This window comes from Myotis myotis, unplaced genomic scaffold (genome assembly GCF_014108235.1).
Source record: "Myotis myotis isolate mMyoMyo1 unplaced genomic scaffold, mMyoMyo1.p scaffold_m19_p_20, whole genome shotgun sequence".
In the NCBI taxonomy this organism is placed as follows: domain Eukaryota; kingdom Metazoa; phylum Chordata; class Mammalia; order Chiroptera; family Vespertilionidae; genus Myotis; species Myotis myotis.
In genome coordinates, this window is record NW_023416325.1 from 13,781,003 (window position 1) to 13,795,740 (window position 14,738).

General features: G+C 39.2%; 1 protein-coding gene and 1 non-coding gene across 10 annotated transcripts in view; both read left to right on the forward strand.

Annotated features, from left to right (window-relative positions):
• The window catches only part of SBNO1 (strawberry notch homolog 1), a 53,956-nt gene that overhangs the window by 22,435 nt on the left and 16,783 nt on the right, over positions 1 to 14,738 (forward strand). For 7 of the 9 annotated variants that reach the window (XM_036353240.1, XM_036353245.1, XM_036353242.1 and 4 more), the window contains 16 exons: positions 934 to 1,095; positions 1,950 to 2,085; positions 2,159 to 2,264; positions 2,397 to 2,550; positions 2,972 to 3,154; positions 3,717 to 3,814; positions 5,132 to 5,283; positions 7,242 to 7,439; positions 7,803 to 7,970; positions 8,070 to 8,245; positions 8,702 to 8,833; positions 9,496 to 9,631; positions 10,515 to 10,627; positions 10,707 to 10,778; positions 11,231 to 11,330; positions 14,063 to 14,137. In XM_036353240.1, coding sequence (XP_036209133.1) covers positions 934 to 1,095; positions 1,950 to 2,085; positions 2,159 to 2,264; positions 2,397 to 2,550; positions 2,972 to 3,154; positions 3,717 to 3,814; positions 5,132 to 5,283; positions 7,242 to 7,439; positions 7,803 to 7,970; positions 8,070 to 8,245; positions 8,702 to 8,833; positions 9,496 to 9,631; positions 10,515 to 10,627; positions 10,707 to 10,778; positions 11,231 to 11,330; positions 14,063 to 14,137 — 2,161 coding nt within the window. Of the gene's footprint in view, positions 1 to 933; positions 1,096 to 1,949; positions 2,086 to 2,158; positions 2,265 to 2,396; positions 2,551 to 2,971; positions 3,155 to 3,716; positions 3,815 to 5,131; positions 5,284 to 7,241; positions 7,440 to 7,802; positions 7,971 to 8,069; positions 8,246 to 8,701; positions 8,834 to 9,495; positions 9,632 to 10,514; positions 10,628 to 10,706; positions 10,779 to 11,230; positions 11,331 to 13,224; positions 13,281 to 14,062; positions 14,138 to 14,738 lie in introns of all 9 variants that reach the window. The other 2 variants (XR_004974753.1, XM_036353246.1) reach the window with 2 other exon arrangements.
• On the forward strand, positions 11,696 to 11,802 carry LOC118678665. Its single transcript, XR_004974961.1, has one exon. It is a non-coding gene; the product is annotated as a U6 spliceosomal RNA (small nuclear RNA).

Consider the following 14,738-nt stretch of genomic DNA (forward strand, 5'->3'; position numbering starts at 1 on the left):
GTGAGTTATTTCACAGGAAACCTAGTGAGTGCTGAATTTACTTCTGAAAGGGTGCAGTATAATAAAGCTGGGCAGATGGTGTGCCCATCACAGCATTTAGGCAATTACTGCGGTTGGAGACTGGTTTAGACCCTTGTGCATCAGTGGACTGTGTACCAGACCTGTGCTCATATTAAGACAGTTCTCAAGTGGAAGAAAATGTGTCTCAGCGTCTAAAGCACAGTCCAGTGTGATTAGAATCTTAGGTTTTAGCAACTCTTCGTTGTCCTCCAGCTCTGCACCAATTGCTCAGTTACAGGGTGGAGTAGACAGACCTAATTCCTGCACGTCTCTCCCTGTAGGCCTTTGACAATATGTAAACATGAATCTCCCTGCCACACGAGTCCCTGGTGGGCTCAGTGTTGTCCTACTCCCCGATGCTTTTCAGGGTGGGCCTTCCTGACTGGATTGATAGGTAAAGTGCTAGGGCTTGAGTGACTACTAACTGTTCAAAACAAAAACATGTAATTGGCACCTAAAATGTTTTTTTATTTCTGAGTCAGTGTAATTGAAGAAGGGCGCATTAACTATTAATCGCAATTCTTGTATTTTTCTCATTAATTACAGTGATTTCTATAGAGTAGTAAGTGCACATTAAATATTTGTAGAATGAATATTGTGACTTTTGTAGGAGTTTGATTTATAATCTTTTTTGTGTGATAGACTTTTTTGAGACTTTGAAAACTGTGCCCTTGTAGCATAAAGCTGTGTATAATATATGTGTGGGTGTGTGTATGTATATTCATATGTGTAAGAAATTTCGTGTATGCTCTTAGGAAGTCCTTAACTCCCCTGAAGCCCACCGTAGACCACCAGATTCCTATCAACATGTGGATGGGATTCATGTTTCAGAGAGAAAAGTGTACTTATTAAATTCTTCTCTTTCTTTTTCAGTTTAAGTATGGAAAAATTTCTTCCAAACATAATGGGAGTGTGAAAAAGGGTGTGATTTTTGCCACCTATTCTTCCCTTATTGGTGAGAGTCAGTCCGGCGGTAAATACAAAACAAGGCTGAAACAGCTTCTGCATTGGTGTGGCGATGACTTTGATGGCGTGGTATCCTTTGCAACAAGCATTTTCATATTTTTTAATGGCACAAAAGTTAATGTAAGGAGGAACATTTGGAAAACAGGAATCCCGAGATTAAATAAACAAATTGCTGGGACATCAGCTTTAATGATTACCCAGAGTCCAGCGGGTCAGAAAGTTGGCTCTGCTTTGTGGAGGCGGCCGGCATCGCAGTCCCTTGTTAAGAAAGTGATTGGAGGTGTGGGAAATGCTGAATACTGTTTCCCTTTGAGGATCCACATGGAATGTCCACATGGTCAAAGTACCTGAGAAGACAGGTGACACTGGTGCCTCCGTGCCTTCCTGACTGATTTGCTCACAGCTCACCCTCACTGTCTTAAATGGGGACATCAGTATTCCACATGCCGACTAAGTGGGTTACTATTAGAGCTTCCATGGACAGAATTTGACAAATTTATCTGTGTGGTGGACTTACTTGCCGTATGGATCTTTTCCTTCATTCTAATTAATAATTAAGTATCCAGTTAAATTGAATACCAAATTCAGTGGGTGCCTCTGAGACCTGAGGGAGGCGTTGAAGTCAAGGAGAGGCACATAGAGGGCTTCATTGATGTTTGTAATAATGAAAAAGAAAATCTGAACAGATAGGGCAACATGTTAATATTGGACAAAGCTGGATGATAGGCACGTAGCTGTTATTTTAAAAGTTATTACCCAGGAGCTTGTTAACAACATCCTTTCCCCTAATAATCTTGAATTTTATGCCAGGGCCACCACCCTAGAAATCCTAGATGTTTCCAAAGGGAAATAAAAGGTAACTTCCTGGGAGATTGAAGGCACATGCTGCTAATGTGATACATTCCTTAATTCATTCCTTACAGATAGTGTTTGATGAATGTCATAAAGCAAAAAACTTATGTCCTGTTGGTTCTTCAAAACCAACCAAGACAGGCTTAGCAGTCCTAGAGCTTCAGAACAAATTGCCAAAAGCCAGAGTTGTTTATGCTAGTGCCACTGGTGAGTAGCCGTTTATTTAAAAGATAGATGTGGTCTTTTTTCAGCTGTAATATGTTTTATTTTGCTTTTTCAGGTGCTTCTGAACCACGAAACATGGCCTATATGAACCGTCTTGGAATATGGGGTGAAGGAACTCCATTTAGAGAATTCAGTGATTTTATTCAAGCAGTGGAACGGAGGTAATGCAACTTACTGTACACTATTTGCTCTCAGAAGCAGTCTAAAAGATGTGTATTGCTAAAACCTCTCTCCCATATGTTAAAGCCCTACTATATTTAATGATAGTTACTGTGTGTTTTAATTTTATTCAGAGGTGTTGGTGCCATGGAAATAGTTGCTATGGATATGAAGCTTAGAGGAATGTACATTGCTCGACAGCTGAGCTTTACTGGAGTGACCTTCAAAATTGAGGAAGTTCTTCTTTCTCAGAGCTATGTAAAAATGTACAACAAAGCAGTCAAGCTGGTAAGATTTATTCCCTTAATTCCTAGTATTTTTAATGCACCTGCTAATGTTTCTGTTAGTTTTGTTCAGTGTAATGTGGGTGAGCCCATGAGAGTATATTTCTCCCAGAAAACACACAAATCATCAGGTTCTTATTTTCCTAATATTCCAAGCCTTCTCTTTCCTAATTTATTAAAAATAGCCATTTATTTAAGTTGCATGGTTTTAAAAATCACACTATTTCCTAAAATACCTTTATTTTGGGACAGGTTTATGTAAGCATCCTAAAAATCCTTTTAAGAGATCCCAAAATTACTGAATATTCTTCATTAAATTAATGTTAAATGATCTTGCCCTTAGCATTATTTTGATTGAACCAATTATTTTAAAATAATCTGTACTCAAAGTTGAAATACTTAAAATGTTGGTTGTGCATCTTCAGTGGGTCATTGCAAGAGAACGTTTTCAGCAAGCTGCGGATCTGATTGATGCTGAGCAGCGGATGAAGAAGTCCATGTGGGGTCAGTTCTGGTCTGCTCACCAGAGGTTTTTCAAATACTTGTGCATAGCATCCAAAGTCAAGAGAGTTGTGCAGCTGGCTCGAGAGGAAATTAAGAATGGAAAAGTAAGTTGGCAAACATATTAAGAGATTTCTTCTTTGGAAATGTGTTTCGTTTTTTTTTTTTAAACCTTTTGGGTGTTGAGATTTCCTACTTGTAAAGCCTGCTCTTTTTAAAGGATAGTAGTAAAAGTATTAATACAGTTAAGACTGAAAAATACAGGTTTTAAAATAACAATAGCAACGTGTGGTTATAAAGAATTTAGATAGCTCAAAAAATGTAAAGAAATAACCATCACTATAATTTGGCCATCTGTTGATATAACTGCTGATAACATGTGGATATATATTTATTAAGGGTTTTTTTCTTCTTGATGAATATATCTCTACTTAAAGCACAAAGAAATCTGGGGCGGGGCTTCCAGCGTGTCCACTGCTGTATGCTATTTCCTAGCTAAGTTCTTATACGTAGCATCTCTCAAATACATGTAGACTAAATAAATGAGCACATGTGTACAATAATGGTCATTCTTGTTTGAAATCTTTTATTTTACTAAGTATGTAAAATATCTTTTAAAGCCATGTGCTGCATGTTTTCTTTATAATCACTATATTTTCTGTTTCTCAGTGTGTTGTAATTGGCCTGCAGTCTACAGGAGAAGCCAGAACATTAGAAGCCTTGGAAGAGGGCGGGGGAGAGCTGAATGATTTTGTTTCAACGGCCAAGTAATGTTTTTAGTTTTGAGTTTTTACTTAGGTCACTGATTTTCAACCTTTTTCATCTCATGTCACACATAAACTAATGAAAATTCTATGGCATACCAAAAAATATATTTTCTGCCAATCTGACCAAAAAAAAGAAAAGGTTTAATTTTGATAGATTCATACTGGAGGGCTATTGTTGTGTTGGCTGTTGTCATTTTTTTATTTGACAATCTAAAGGAAAAGGGGTCAGTGCCCCCAAGTTTTAAAAATTGGTATTGGATATTTTAAAAATTATTGCGGCACACTGGTTGAAAATCACTGACTTAGATTAACTTAAATGTTGGCATTTCCTGGAGCTAAAATTTTTGGTTCACCTATATCATCTTTTAAAGTTTTTCTGATCTTAGTTTTTGCAATTCTGTGTGGATCCATACACTATATCTTTTGGAAAACAACAGAAATGCTGAAATGTTAAGCATTTTGACAGTATTATTCCAAGTGTTTGGATGATTACTGAAAGGGCTTGATTTTTGTTTTGTACCTCTTGGAAATGTGACAGCTGGGTCTAGTTTCTGTTTTACTTTCGCATTTGTGTATTTCGAATTGCAGTTTCAATAAGTATATAAGCAATAAGTATAGTTTGTCCCAATTTAGGAAGCTCTAACAATTGCAAATAGTCATGAGATTGAAAAAGAGTTTTACAAAAATGTTTTGGCGTTGTATTTCAGTTTGTTTGCCTAACCTGCCAGTTCCTACTATGGTAGTAAAATTAGCAAAATGACTTGCCACCATACTATCTCCTGCTTTAGAGGATACATTCAAATGGCTCTTTTTAAAGTAGATATAAACAAAAACCACTTTTAAAAGCAAAACATGCCCCTGTTAATCTGTATTTTTCTGAACTTGTGTGCCTAGTACTGCCCTTTCTAAAATGATAGTCATTAGTCATGTGTGGATATTGAGCAGGTGACTTGGCTAGTCCAAATTAAGTTGTGCTGTAAGTATAAAATACACACCAAGTTTCAAAGAGTTCAGATAAAATAACATAAAATAGTTAACTGATTACATGTTGAAGTGATATAATGAGTTAAGTAAAATATATTGTTAAAATTTTACGTTTTCTTTTACTTTTTAATGTAGCTATTGGAAGGTAAAAATTAAGTATTTGGCTCTGCTTGCATTATATTGCAATTGGACAGCCTTGGCCTAGAATATTTAAATTCATTTGAGCTGGATTATCAGTATTTTGTAAGCTTGAACAAAGTATATTAATTATCAATAAAAAAACAAAACAAAAAAACCGGAACCGCTCATTGTCACTTTTTATCTCTCCTACAGAGGTGTGTTGCAGTCACTCATTGAAAAGCACTTCCCTGCTCCAGACAGGAAAAAGCTTTATAGTTTGCTGGGAATCGATTTGACAGCTCCAAGTAACAACAGTTCACCAAGAGACAGTCCTTGTAAAGAAAATAAAATAAAGAAGCGGAAAGGTGTGTGTGTGTGTGTTTAATGTTGTTGAAAATAGTATAGATTTGAAGCAGATATAATTTGGGAATTAACTACTTTCATTGAATCAGCAATTGGCTGCATATTTTCAGTGTTGCTCATGTAGTTTCCAGTACACAAGAAACCCTTTTTAAATCATGGCTTGAACCGTTTGAATAGTGCTGTCATGGCCCGGCTAGCGAGGCTCAGTGGTTGAGCATTGATCTATGAACCAGGAGGTCACGGTTCGATTGCCGGTCAGGGCACATGCCCGGGTTGTGGGCTTGATCCCCGGTGTGGGGCATGCAGGAGGCAGCCGATCAGTGATTCTCTCTCATCATTGATGTTTCTATCTCTTTAACTCCCTTCCTCTCTGAAATCAATAAAAATATTTTTTTTAAAAATAGTGCTAGCATGGTGTTAAGCACTGGCATCCATATGAAAGCAGGCCTTAGGTTTTCAGTTTTGTAGACAGGAAATTAAGGTACAGGAAGACTAAGAGGTTAAGGAGTTTTCCCAGGTTCACAACAGCTAGTAGGTGATACATGGGAAGCAGAATCTAGGCCTTTATGTTGTCAAAACTGCACATTTGTGTATTTATAGTCTTATTTAAAGAGGCTTCTGTTTATTATTTCATTATTGAAATACATGAGCCAATGTTTGGTAGACATTTTCTAGTAATAGAAACATGGGTTTGTGTTAAGATGCTAAGTTGTTTGAGAAGTTGCCTTCTCAGGCTCTTTCTAAAGGGTGATGATAACTTACTGTGAAACCTGATGCTGTGAACTCTAAACACAAGGCCTGACACTTAACTTGTTTCATTCATTCTAAGAAATACATTTTCTAATATGCCTGAAAGTGGCTTGGTTATTATAGTATAATTGGCAGTGTTTTTATTAACTTAGTGTCATGGCATGAAAAGTAATGCTGTTTCAGATATCTTTTCTGAATATTCAGTAACATAATTCAAATCAGCACCTTCTGTGGCTTAAGTACAGTTATATCAATTGTTTGTACAGTTGAACCTTGAACAACACGGGAGTTAGCAGCAACTCCCAAGTTTTGGGGGAGTGCAACTTTTGATTCCCCCAAAACTTAACTACTAACAGCCTGTTGTTGACTGTAAGCCTTACCGATATAGACTGTCAGTTAACATATATTTTTTGTGTTATATTCTGTGCATTATATACTGTATCCTTCTAATAAACTAAGAGAAAAGAAAATGTTATTAAAATCATAAGATTGTAAAAATGACACTTTTGTACTTATTGAAAAAAATCAGCACGTAAGTGGACTTACGCAGTTCAAACCCATGCTGTCTATGGTCTGCTGTATTCCAGCACGTCTTTATTTATTTTTTTTAATATATCTTTATTGATTTCAGAGAGGAAGAGTGAGGGAGGGAGAGAGAGAAACATCAGTCATAATAGAAAATCACCGATCGGCTGCCTCCCACACACCCCCCTACAAGGGATCGAACCCGCAACCCAAGCATGTGCCCTTGACCGGAATTGAACCTGTGATTCTTCAGTCCGCAGGCCGACACTCTATCCATTGAGCCAAACCGGCTAGGGCTTTAATATTTTTTTTAAGTATTCTGTAAAACTGATTATTTAGGCATCTTCTCTCAACCTGATAAACAAATTGTGACAGCGCCAGAGATTCTGTTTTATCTCTGTTCTGATTTTATTTGAAACTTGGGCCCTTGAAGGCAGTCTTGAGTTTTTAATTATGTATCTAATTTTTTCTTAAGAATAAATTAGATACATAATTGAACATAACCTAATTTCTATGTTAGTCCAAAAGGTTAGCGCTTTTTTGTAAATTTTATTTGTTCTTACATATTTACGTAAATGCTCCCCTTCTACCGGTCTCATTCGAATTAACTCATGATCAAATGTGATTTCCTGGATTTTGAGAACAGTGTGTTTGGCTGACTGTCTTTTCCGCGGTTTGAGGGTAGGTGAAGAAATAACTCGAGAAGCCAAAAAAGCACGGAAAGTGGGTGGCCTCACTGGGAGCAGCTCTGACGACAGTGGGAGCGAATCCGATGCCTCTGATAATGAGGAGAGTGACTATGCGAGCTCCAAGAACCTGAGTTCTGGAGATGATGACGACTTCAACCCGTTTAGAGATGAGTCCAGTGAGGACGATGAGGATGGTGAGTTCGTCAGTGTGTTAAATGGAAGCTGAGGGGTCATTATTTTTGGTTATTTGACGTGGGATATTGTAGTAACACCTTTTATCCTCTGTGAAGTAAACACAAGACACAGATTCTAGTCTTTGCTTGGTGGAGAGCTCCTAGACTGTCTTCTGGAGGGTAGGCTCACTTATGTGAGCTGATCTCAGTTTTGTGCAGTTATTTTAACCTCAAACCATGGACTTGTGTGTGGATGTACTGGACACTGTAGTTGGCAACCGTTTACAAGTTATCAGTTAATAGTACAAAAAAGCTCAATGGTCCTGTCCTTTGAAGATTTCCACTTGTTTTAACAAATGATTTGACACCTATCTTTTCTTTCAGATCCTTGGTTAATCAGAAAAGACCACAAGAAAAACAAAGATAAAAAAAGAAAGAAAAGTATAGATCCAGATTCTATTCAAAGTGCCTTATTAGCATCAGGTCTTGGATCAAAACGACCTAGTTTTTCATCCACACCAGTTATTTCACCTGCTCCTAACAGTGCACCAGGTATCCATGTGAAAGCTTGCTTTGTGAAATGTACTTTTAATTTAAACAAAACAAATATTTAAACTCTGTACTGATTTTTAACAAATGTACTTTATCTAGCTAACAGCAACACCAACAGCAACAGCAGCCTTATAACAAGTCAGGATGCCGTGGAAAGGGCCCAGCAAATGAAGAAAGACCTACTTGATAAACTAGAAAAATTAGCTGAAGACCTCCCTCCTAATACCCTGGATGAGCTGATTGATGAACTTGGCGGCCCTGAGAATGTTGCTGAGGTATATAGGATTTGAGCAGGGCTGTGTCTCTCCTTGGTAATTTTTTGCCGCCTTTAAAACCCCGTAGAATGAGTGATATTTTGGGTATCATCGTATGATCGGTCTAGTTTCCTCTCAGATCTTAGGGCCCTTGTTCTTACTCTGTCCTCATCCCAAGCTCGTAGTGTCTGCGTGTCTGCCCTGAGACACTCAACTCTGTCGAGGCGCCGAAGGCAGCCTCTGATCATTGCCACATGCCTGTTCTCTCCACTGGAATCTGAACTTTTCAAAACCAGGGGCTATGTTGCAATGTTTCTCCCACAGCGCCTGGTGCAGCACAGGCCGTGCAATACATGTAGGCTCATCATCCCTTTTGCCTCGCACCAGGTTTCTCCAGTGAAGGAGTCCTGGGTCTGAATCAGGCACCTTAATTGTAAGTGGCAGTTTGTAAGTGGCACGGTTTGTTTGGCTTTGCAGATGACGGGCCGCAAGGGGAGGGTCGTAAGCAATGATGATGGAAGCATATCTTATGAATCAAGATCTGAACTTGATGTCCCTGTGGAAATATTAAATATCACAGAAAAACAAAGGTTTATGGATGGAGATAAGGTATGTTTTTCTGGGATGCTTTCTTTCCTTTCTTTTGTGGGATGCTTTTCAGTGACAAGAATACTGTCCATATAGTTAGACATTTAGATTAATCTTTAGAAGGTTTTTTTCTTTTAATATGAATTGTCCCTGTTTAATGTTTTTTTCCTATATTTTTTAGTAATTGCACACAATTAATGAACATTCACATGTTTTATATATATTTTTTAAATATTTTTAAATTGATTTCAGAGAGGAAGGGAGAGGGAGAGAAATAGAAACATCAATGATAAGGAATCATCGAAGGGCTGCCTCCTATATGCCCCCTATTGGGGATCAAGCCCACAACCTGGGCATGTGCCCTGACCGGGAATTGAACTGTGACCTCCTGGTTCATAGGTCGTTGATCAACCACTGAGCCACACTGGCATGTTCTCAACTTTAAGGACATTTTCTGGACCTTGTTCACATTACTACTACCTACCACACTTAGCTTCAAGAGAGACTGGGAAATGTAATCATTCTGGGCCGCCATGAACCCAGCTAAGATTGGGGGTTCTCTAATTTAGGAAGAGGAGAGTGGGTATTGATGGATCCCCAGTAATCTACCTAAGGACTTTATTTACACTTCCCTGCTTGTCTTTGTGCAAAGATTACCTTTTTTTCTCTTACATTTGATACAGAATATTGCTATCATCTCGGAAGCTGCCAGCTCAGGTATTTCATTACAAGCAGATCGGAGAGCCAAGAATCAACGACGGCGAGTGCACATGACTTTGGAGCTGCCCTGGAGTGCGGACAGAGCCATTCAGCAGTTTGGTAAGGTCCCGCGTGCATGTCACTCAGCAGACGGCAGATCCACTGGGGAAATGTGTACACGTCAGTCTGTATTTATTGTCAGACATCTTAAACTCCACATACATGTAGATTTTGGAGGTGTTGTGTGTAGCATGTACCTTAAAATAGGGAGTGCATTATGAATTCATACCTGTTTTACTTATTTAGTATTTTTTCTTTCATGCCTGTTTTAAAAGATGTAAAAGATCTGCAGTGGGACTTCATGGGGTTTGTGGCATGCTGTCCCAGAACAGGGCTTGTCAGGAGTGTCTTCATTACAGACCCTTGGGTTGATCAGGGCCTGTCAGCAGCTGCTGCTCACGTCCTTTTCAACCCTACAGCCTTCACCCGGGGCGCATCGCTCCTCCCCTCCTTCCATCTTCACGTCCCTGGGGCCCGGTGATTATAAACAAGAATTTGGGCCGAAACCGGTTTGGCTCAGTGGATAGAGCGTCAGCCTGCGGACTGAAAGGTCCCAGGTTTGAATCCGGTCAAGGGCATGTACCTGGGTTGCGGGCACATCCCCAGTAGGAGATGTGCAGGAGGCAGCTAATCGATGTTTCTCTCTCATCGATGTTTCTAACTCTCTATCTCTCTCCCTTCCTCTCTGTAAAAAATCAATAAAATATATTTAAAAAAAAAAAAAAAAGAATTTGGGCAGAATCCATAGCAGCTGTGCATCGGCAACATTGTGGTTAACCAAACTGGGGCAGCAGTAGTAATACATTTAGCATTTAACAGTTTTATATTTTTCCTCTTGTTTCAGGGTTTCTGGATCCCACCTTAGTGTTAAATGTTAGGAATAGATCTCAGAATTATCTGTTTCTAGTGAACACACTCTGATTTCTTTTTAATGTGGTTACAGGACGAACTCATAGATCAAACCAAGTTACAGCTCCTGAATATGTCTTTCTAATTTCTGAATTGGCGGGAGAACAAAGATTTGCATCTATTGTTGCTAAAAGACTTGAGAGTTTGGTAAGTTTTGGAGTTGTATAGATGTGTGTAAAGGCTGGTGTACATTACCTGTCTGATTGGAAATTTTATGCTTTGATAGGGGGCACTTACACATGGTGACAGAAGAGCAACCGAATCCAGAGATTTGAGCAGGTTCAACTTTGACAATAAGGTACATTTCAGATTTCCATCTCTGATGCTTGCAGTAGTGTGCTGGTTCGTGGAAGTGGGGGCTGTTGAAAACCTAGCAATGCCACCTCTACGGGTTTTGCTGTAAAATCATGGTTTCCCATAGACAGAAAGACAAGATTTCACACTTGTCGGTGAGATCTTCAGTGATCAGCTCTGCAATATAGTTATCTTTTTATTCCTATTGGAAGTAGGAATATAACACATGTTTGTGAATGAATGAGGTATGAGTTCCCAGAAGTTCTTGATTGAATGTCTGCTATGTGCAGAGGTGTGAAGTAGGCATTAGGCAGTACAGAATATGTACAAAGATAATTTGTTCCTACTGTTTTTGATTCTGTGATACAATTATAATTTATAGTATTGACTTGGTCATGCGATTGAAGAGTACCCAAATGTTAAAACTGGTTTGTTTGTTTGTTTGTTTTATTGCAGTATGGAAGAAATGCATTAGAAATTGTCATGAAGTCCATTGTAAACCTAGATTCTCCTATGGTATCACCGCCTCCAGATTACCCTGGAGAATTCTTTAAAGGTAACTTTTTTTTTTTTAATGTTTTATTGATTTTTTTACAGAGAGGAAGGGGGAGGGATAGAGAGTTAGAAACATCGATGAGAGAGAAACACCGATCAGCTGCCTCCTGCACAATCCCTACTGGGTATGTGCCCGCAACCAAGGTACATGCCCTTGACGGGAATCGAACCTGGGACCCTTGAGTCCGCAGGCCGACGCTCTATCCATTGAGCCAAACCAGTTAGGGCTAAAGGTAACTTTTTTTTTTTTTTTCTAAAGGTAACTTTTAAGAATAATCATAACAAAGGAAAATGAGTATTGATAAGGAGGTACACAGACCTGTTCTAATGTGCAGCGTTTTTACGTTTTATAAAACTTAGAAATTGGTGCTCGCTTCGGCAGCACACATACTAAAATTGGAACGATACAGAGAAGATTAGCATGGCCCCTGTGCAAGGGTGACATGCAAATTTGTGAAGTGTTCCATATTTAAAAAAACAAAACAAAACAAAACAAAACAAAAAACTTAGAAATTGAAAGTTATTAGACACCTAAGTTGATCAATTGTAATAAGCAGTTGATTTATTAAGTTCATTCAAATGAAGATGCTTTTGCTCTTGATGGTGTACAGCGTGTTACTACTAGATTCATGGAGGAAAATGGTTTGTTAGGTACATTTAAAATTACTATGTCCAGTAGCTTTTAAAATGAAATTTGAAAGTTAAAGTACCTTGGTTAATAATCTGTGGAGATTGGTGGGGGGCATAGATAAAATTGGCCATGTGCTAACAGTTGTTAAAATGGGGTAATGAGAATGTGTGTGGTTCACAGCATTTTCTTTACATTTGTATGTGTTTGGAAATTTCCATCCTATATAATAAAAGGCTAATATGCAAATCTACCGAACAGCGGAACGACCGGCCACTATGGCATGCACTGACCACCAGGGGGCAGATGCTTAATGCAAAAGCTGCCCCCTGGTAGTCGGTGTGCTCCCATAGCGGGAGATCTCAGTCAGAACCTGGGCTCACAGCTGGCGAGCGCAGTGGCCTCTCCTGCCTCTGCTGCAGGCCGGCTGTAAGGAGCAAGGGGTCCCAGGCTGTGAGAGGGTGCAGGCCGGGCTGAGGGACACACACACACACACACACACACACACACACCCTGCCCCAAGTGCACGAATGTTATGCACCAGGCCTCTAGTATTAAAAGAAAATTCTAGGTAGTGTTAAGGAAGTTCTTAGACCAATCTCGCAGATCTGTAGTATAGACTCTACCTGATAAATGTAAGTAGTTCAGTTGGTTTTAGTAGCTCAGGAAACTGTGAACATATTTTGGAAAATAGATGTAAGAAGTAGGTGTAAGATACTTGACGTATCATTGTAGAGCTAGCATTTTTCACTAGAAGGGCCTTTCCAGTTGAGCCAGTGTTTGGTGTTGGTAGCAGTCCATGTTGATGTGTTAGGCAGGGTCTTTATGATCACCAACGGCATTTAACAGCTAAAGCCTTCGTCTTGTTTTTTGTCGTCTCTCTCCCTCTCCCCTTCTCTTTGAGATTACATGTTACTTAATCATCGTAAGTAATGAAAGAAACCTAAAGTGTATGGTGAAGAGTCAGCCTTGTCCTTACCTGCCACCTTCATTTCCACATACCAAGGTTGCAGATATTGACAATCTGAACAGTGACAGCCTTCCAGCATATTTTCTCCTAAACACGTCTTACCTTTTAAATGCAATTAACACTATTTTTACAAAGTACTTTTCACTTAATACCTTACTGACATCTCTTACAAGCCAGTAGCTATAGCACTAATACTTTTTTTTGTAACTGCATTGTGTTCTGCGGCTAGCTTATGTAAGTTTCTCCAGTTATTCCATAACTGGAATTCAGTGGGCTTTCCTGTTTTTGCCAGTACAGACAGTGCTGAGATTATATCCTTGTGTGCAGGGTGCGGCAAAAGTAGGTTTACAGTTGTGAGTACTTAATTTTTATATTGTTTAATATGATTTTCCATATGAAACCTACTCTTGTAAACCTACTTTTGCCCCACCCTATACAGGTAATTTATGGGTATCGGATGGGTTCCCAAAGGAGGCATTTTTTGCAGTAGAGATCTTTGTCTACACAGTTGTCATCCGCAGAATCTAGACAATTTTGAGCATGCAAATGAAAGTGCGTAAACCATGTCATCATGCTTCCTGTTGACCTTTTCCCCTCACTTCCTTATTCTATAAGACACCAGTATTTTTTAAAGCTCCATAAACTGCTCTCTTAGTAACAAAATTCAGAACATGCTTACTATTATAGATGTTTTTTTTGTTGCAAATTCTATAGGTGACACTGCCAAAGATTACTGTTGGAAAGATAAGATTTTTTAAAAATTTATTTTAGAGAGAGAAAAACATCGATTTGTTCCACTTATTTATGCATTCATTGGTTGACTCTTGTATATATGTGCCCTGACCAGGGATTGACTCAGCAACCCTGGTGTATCAGTATGATGCTCTAACCAACCTGGCCAAGGCCATAAGATATTTTAATGAAATATTAAACTAGACTGTGAGGCTTGAGTATTGTAGGAGTTCTGAGTTTCTAAAGACCTTTGGGGCCTGTCGATTCCATTTAATTTGGCTAACAGGAGCTGTGGAAGAAGCATAGGCTGTGTCTTAGTGCTAGAACTTGATCTACTTTGATTAGTCAGGTGACAGTTCATTTGGGTTTTGAGGTTTTTTATTATTAATTTATTTTCTTACAGATGTTCGGCAAGGACTGATAGGGGTTGGCCTGATAAATGTAGAAGACCGCTCAGGAATTCTAACTCTAGATAAAGGTACTGCTATTAGTTTTGTATATACACGTAGCTGTTGCTGTGTTAGTAAAGCCCATTTTGTTATTTATGCGTTTATCAACTTGAAGGGGAAGGCTCAAGTTCGTAACTTTCAATCCCTCGTTACTGAGTGCTCACAAAGCACTCCGGGTGGTTTCGTTCTCCTCTGGTTATTCAAAAGAGGTTCAACCTCTGTTCTGTCTCAGTAGCAGCAGTTCTCATCCCAGGTTGCACGTATGATCAGCTGCCAAGCTCTTAAAAAATACTGAAGTCAGGGCTAGAGCTCAGGCATGGTTACCTTCCAAAGCTCTGAGACATTCTTTTTTTTATAAAAATGTGTGTTTTATTGACTTCAGAGAGGGAGGGGAGGAGGGAGAGAGGGAGGGAGGGAGGGAGGGAGGGAGGGAGGGAGAGAGAGAGAGAGAGAGAGAGAGAGAGAGAGAGAGAGAGATATCAGTGATGAGAGATAATCATTGATCAGCTGCATGCCCCACACTAGGGATTAAGCCTGCAACATGGGCATGTGCCCTGACTGGGAATTGAACTGTGACCTCTCCTGGTCCATAGGTTGATACTCAACCGCTGAGCCATGCCGACTGGGCCA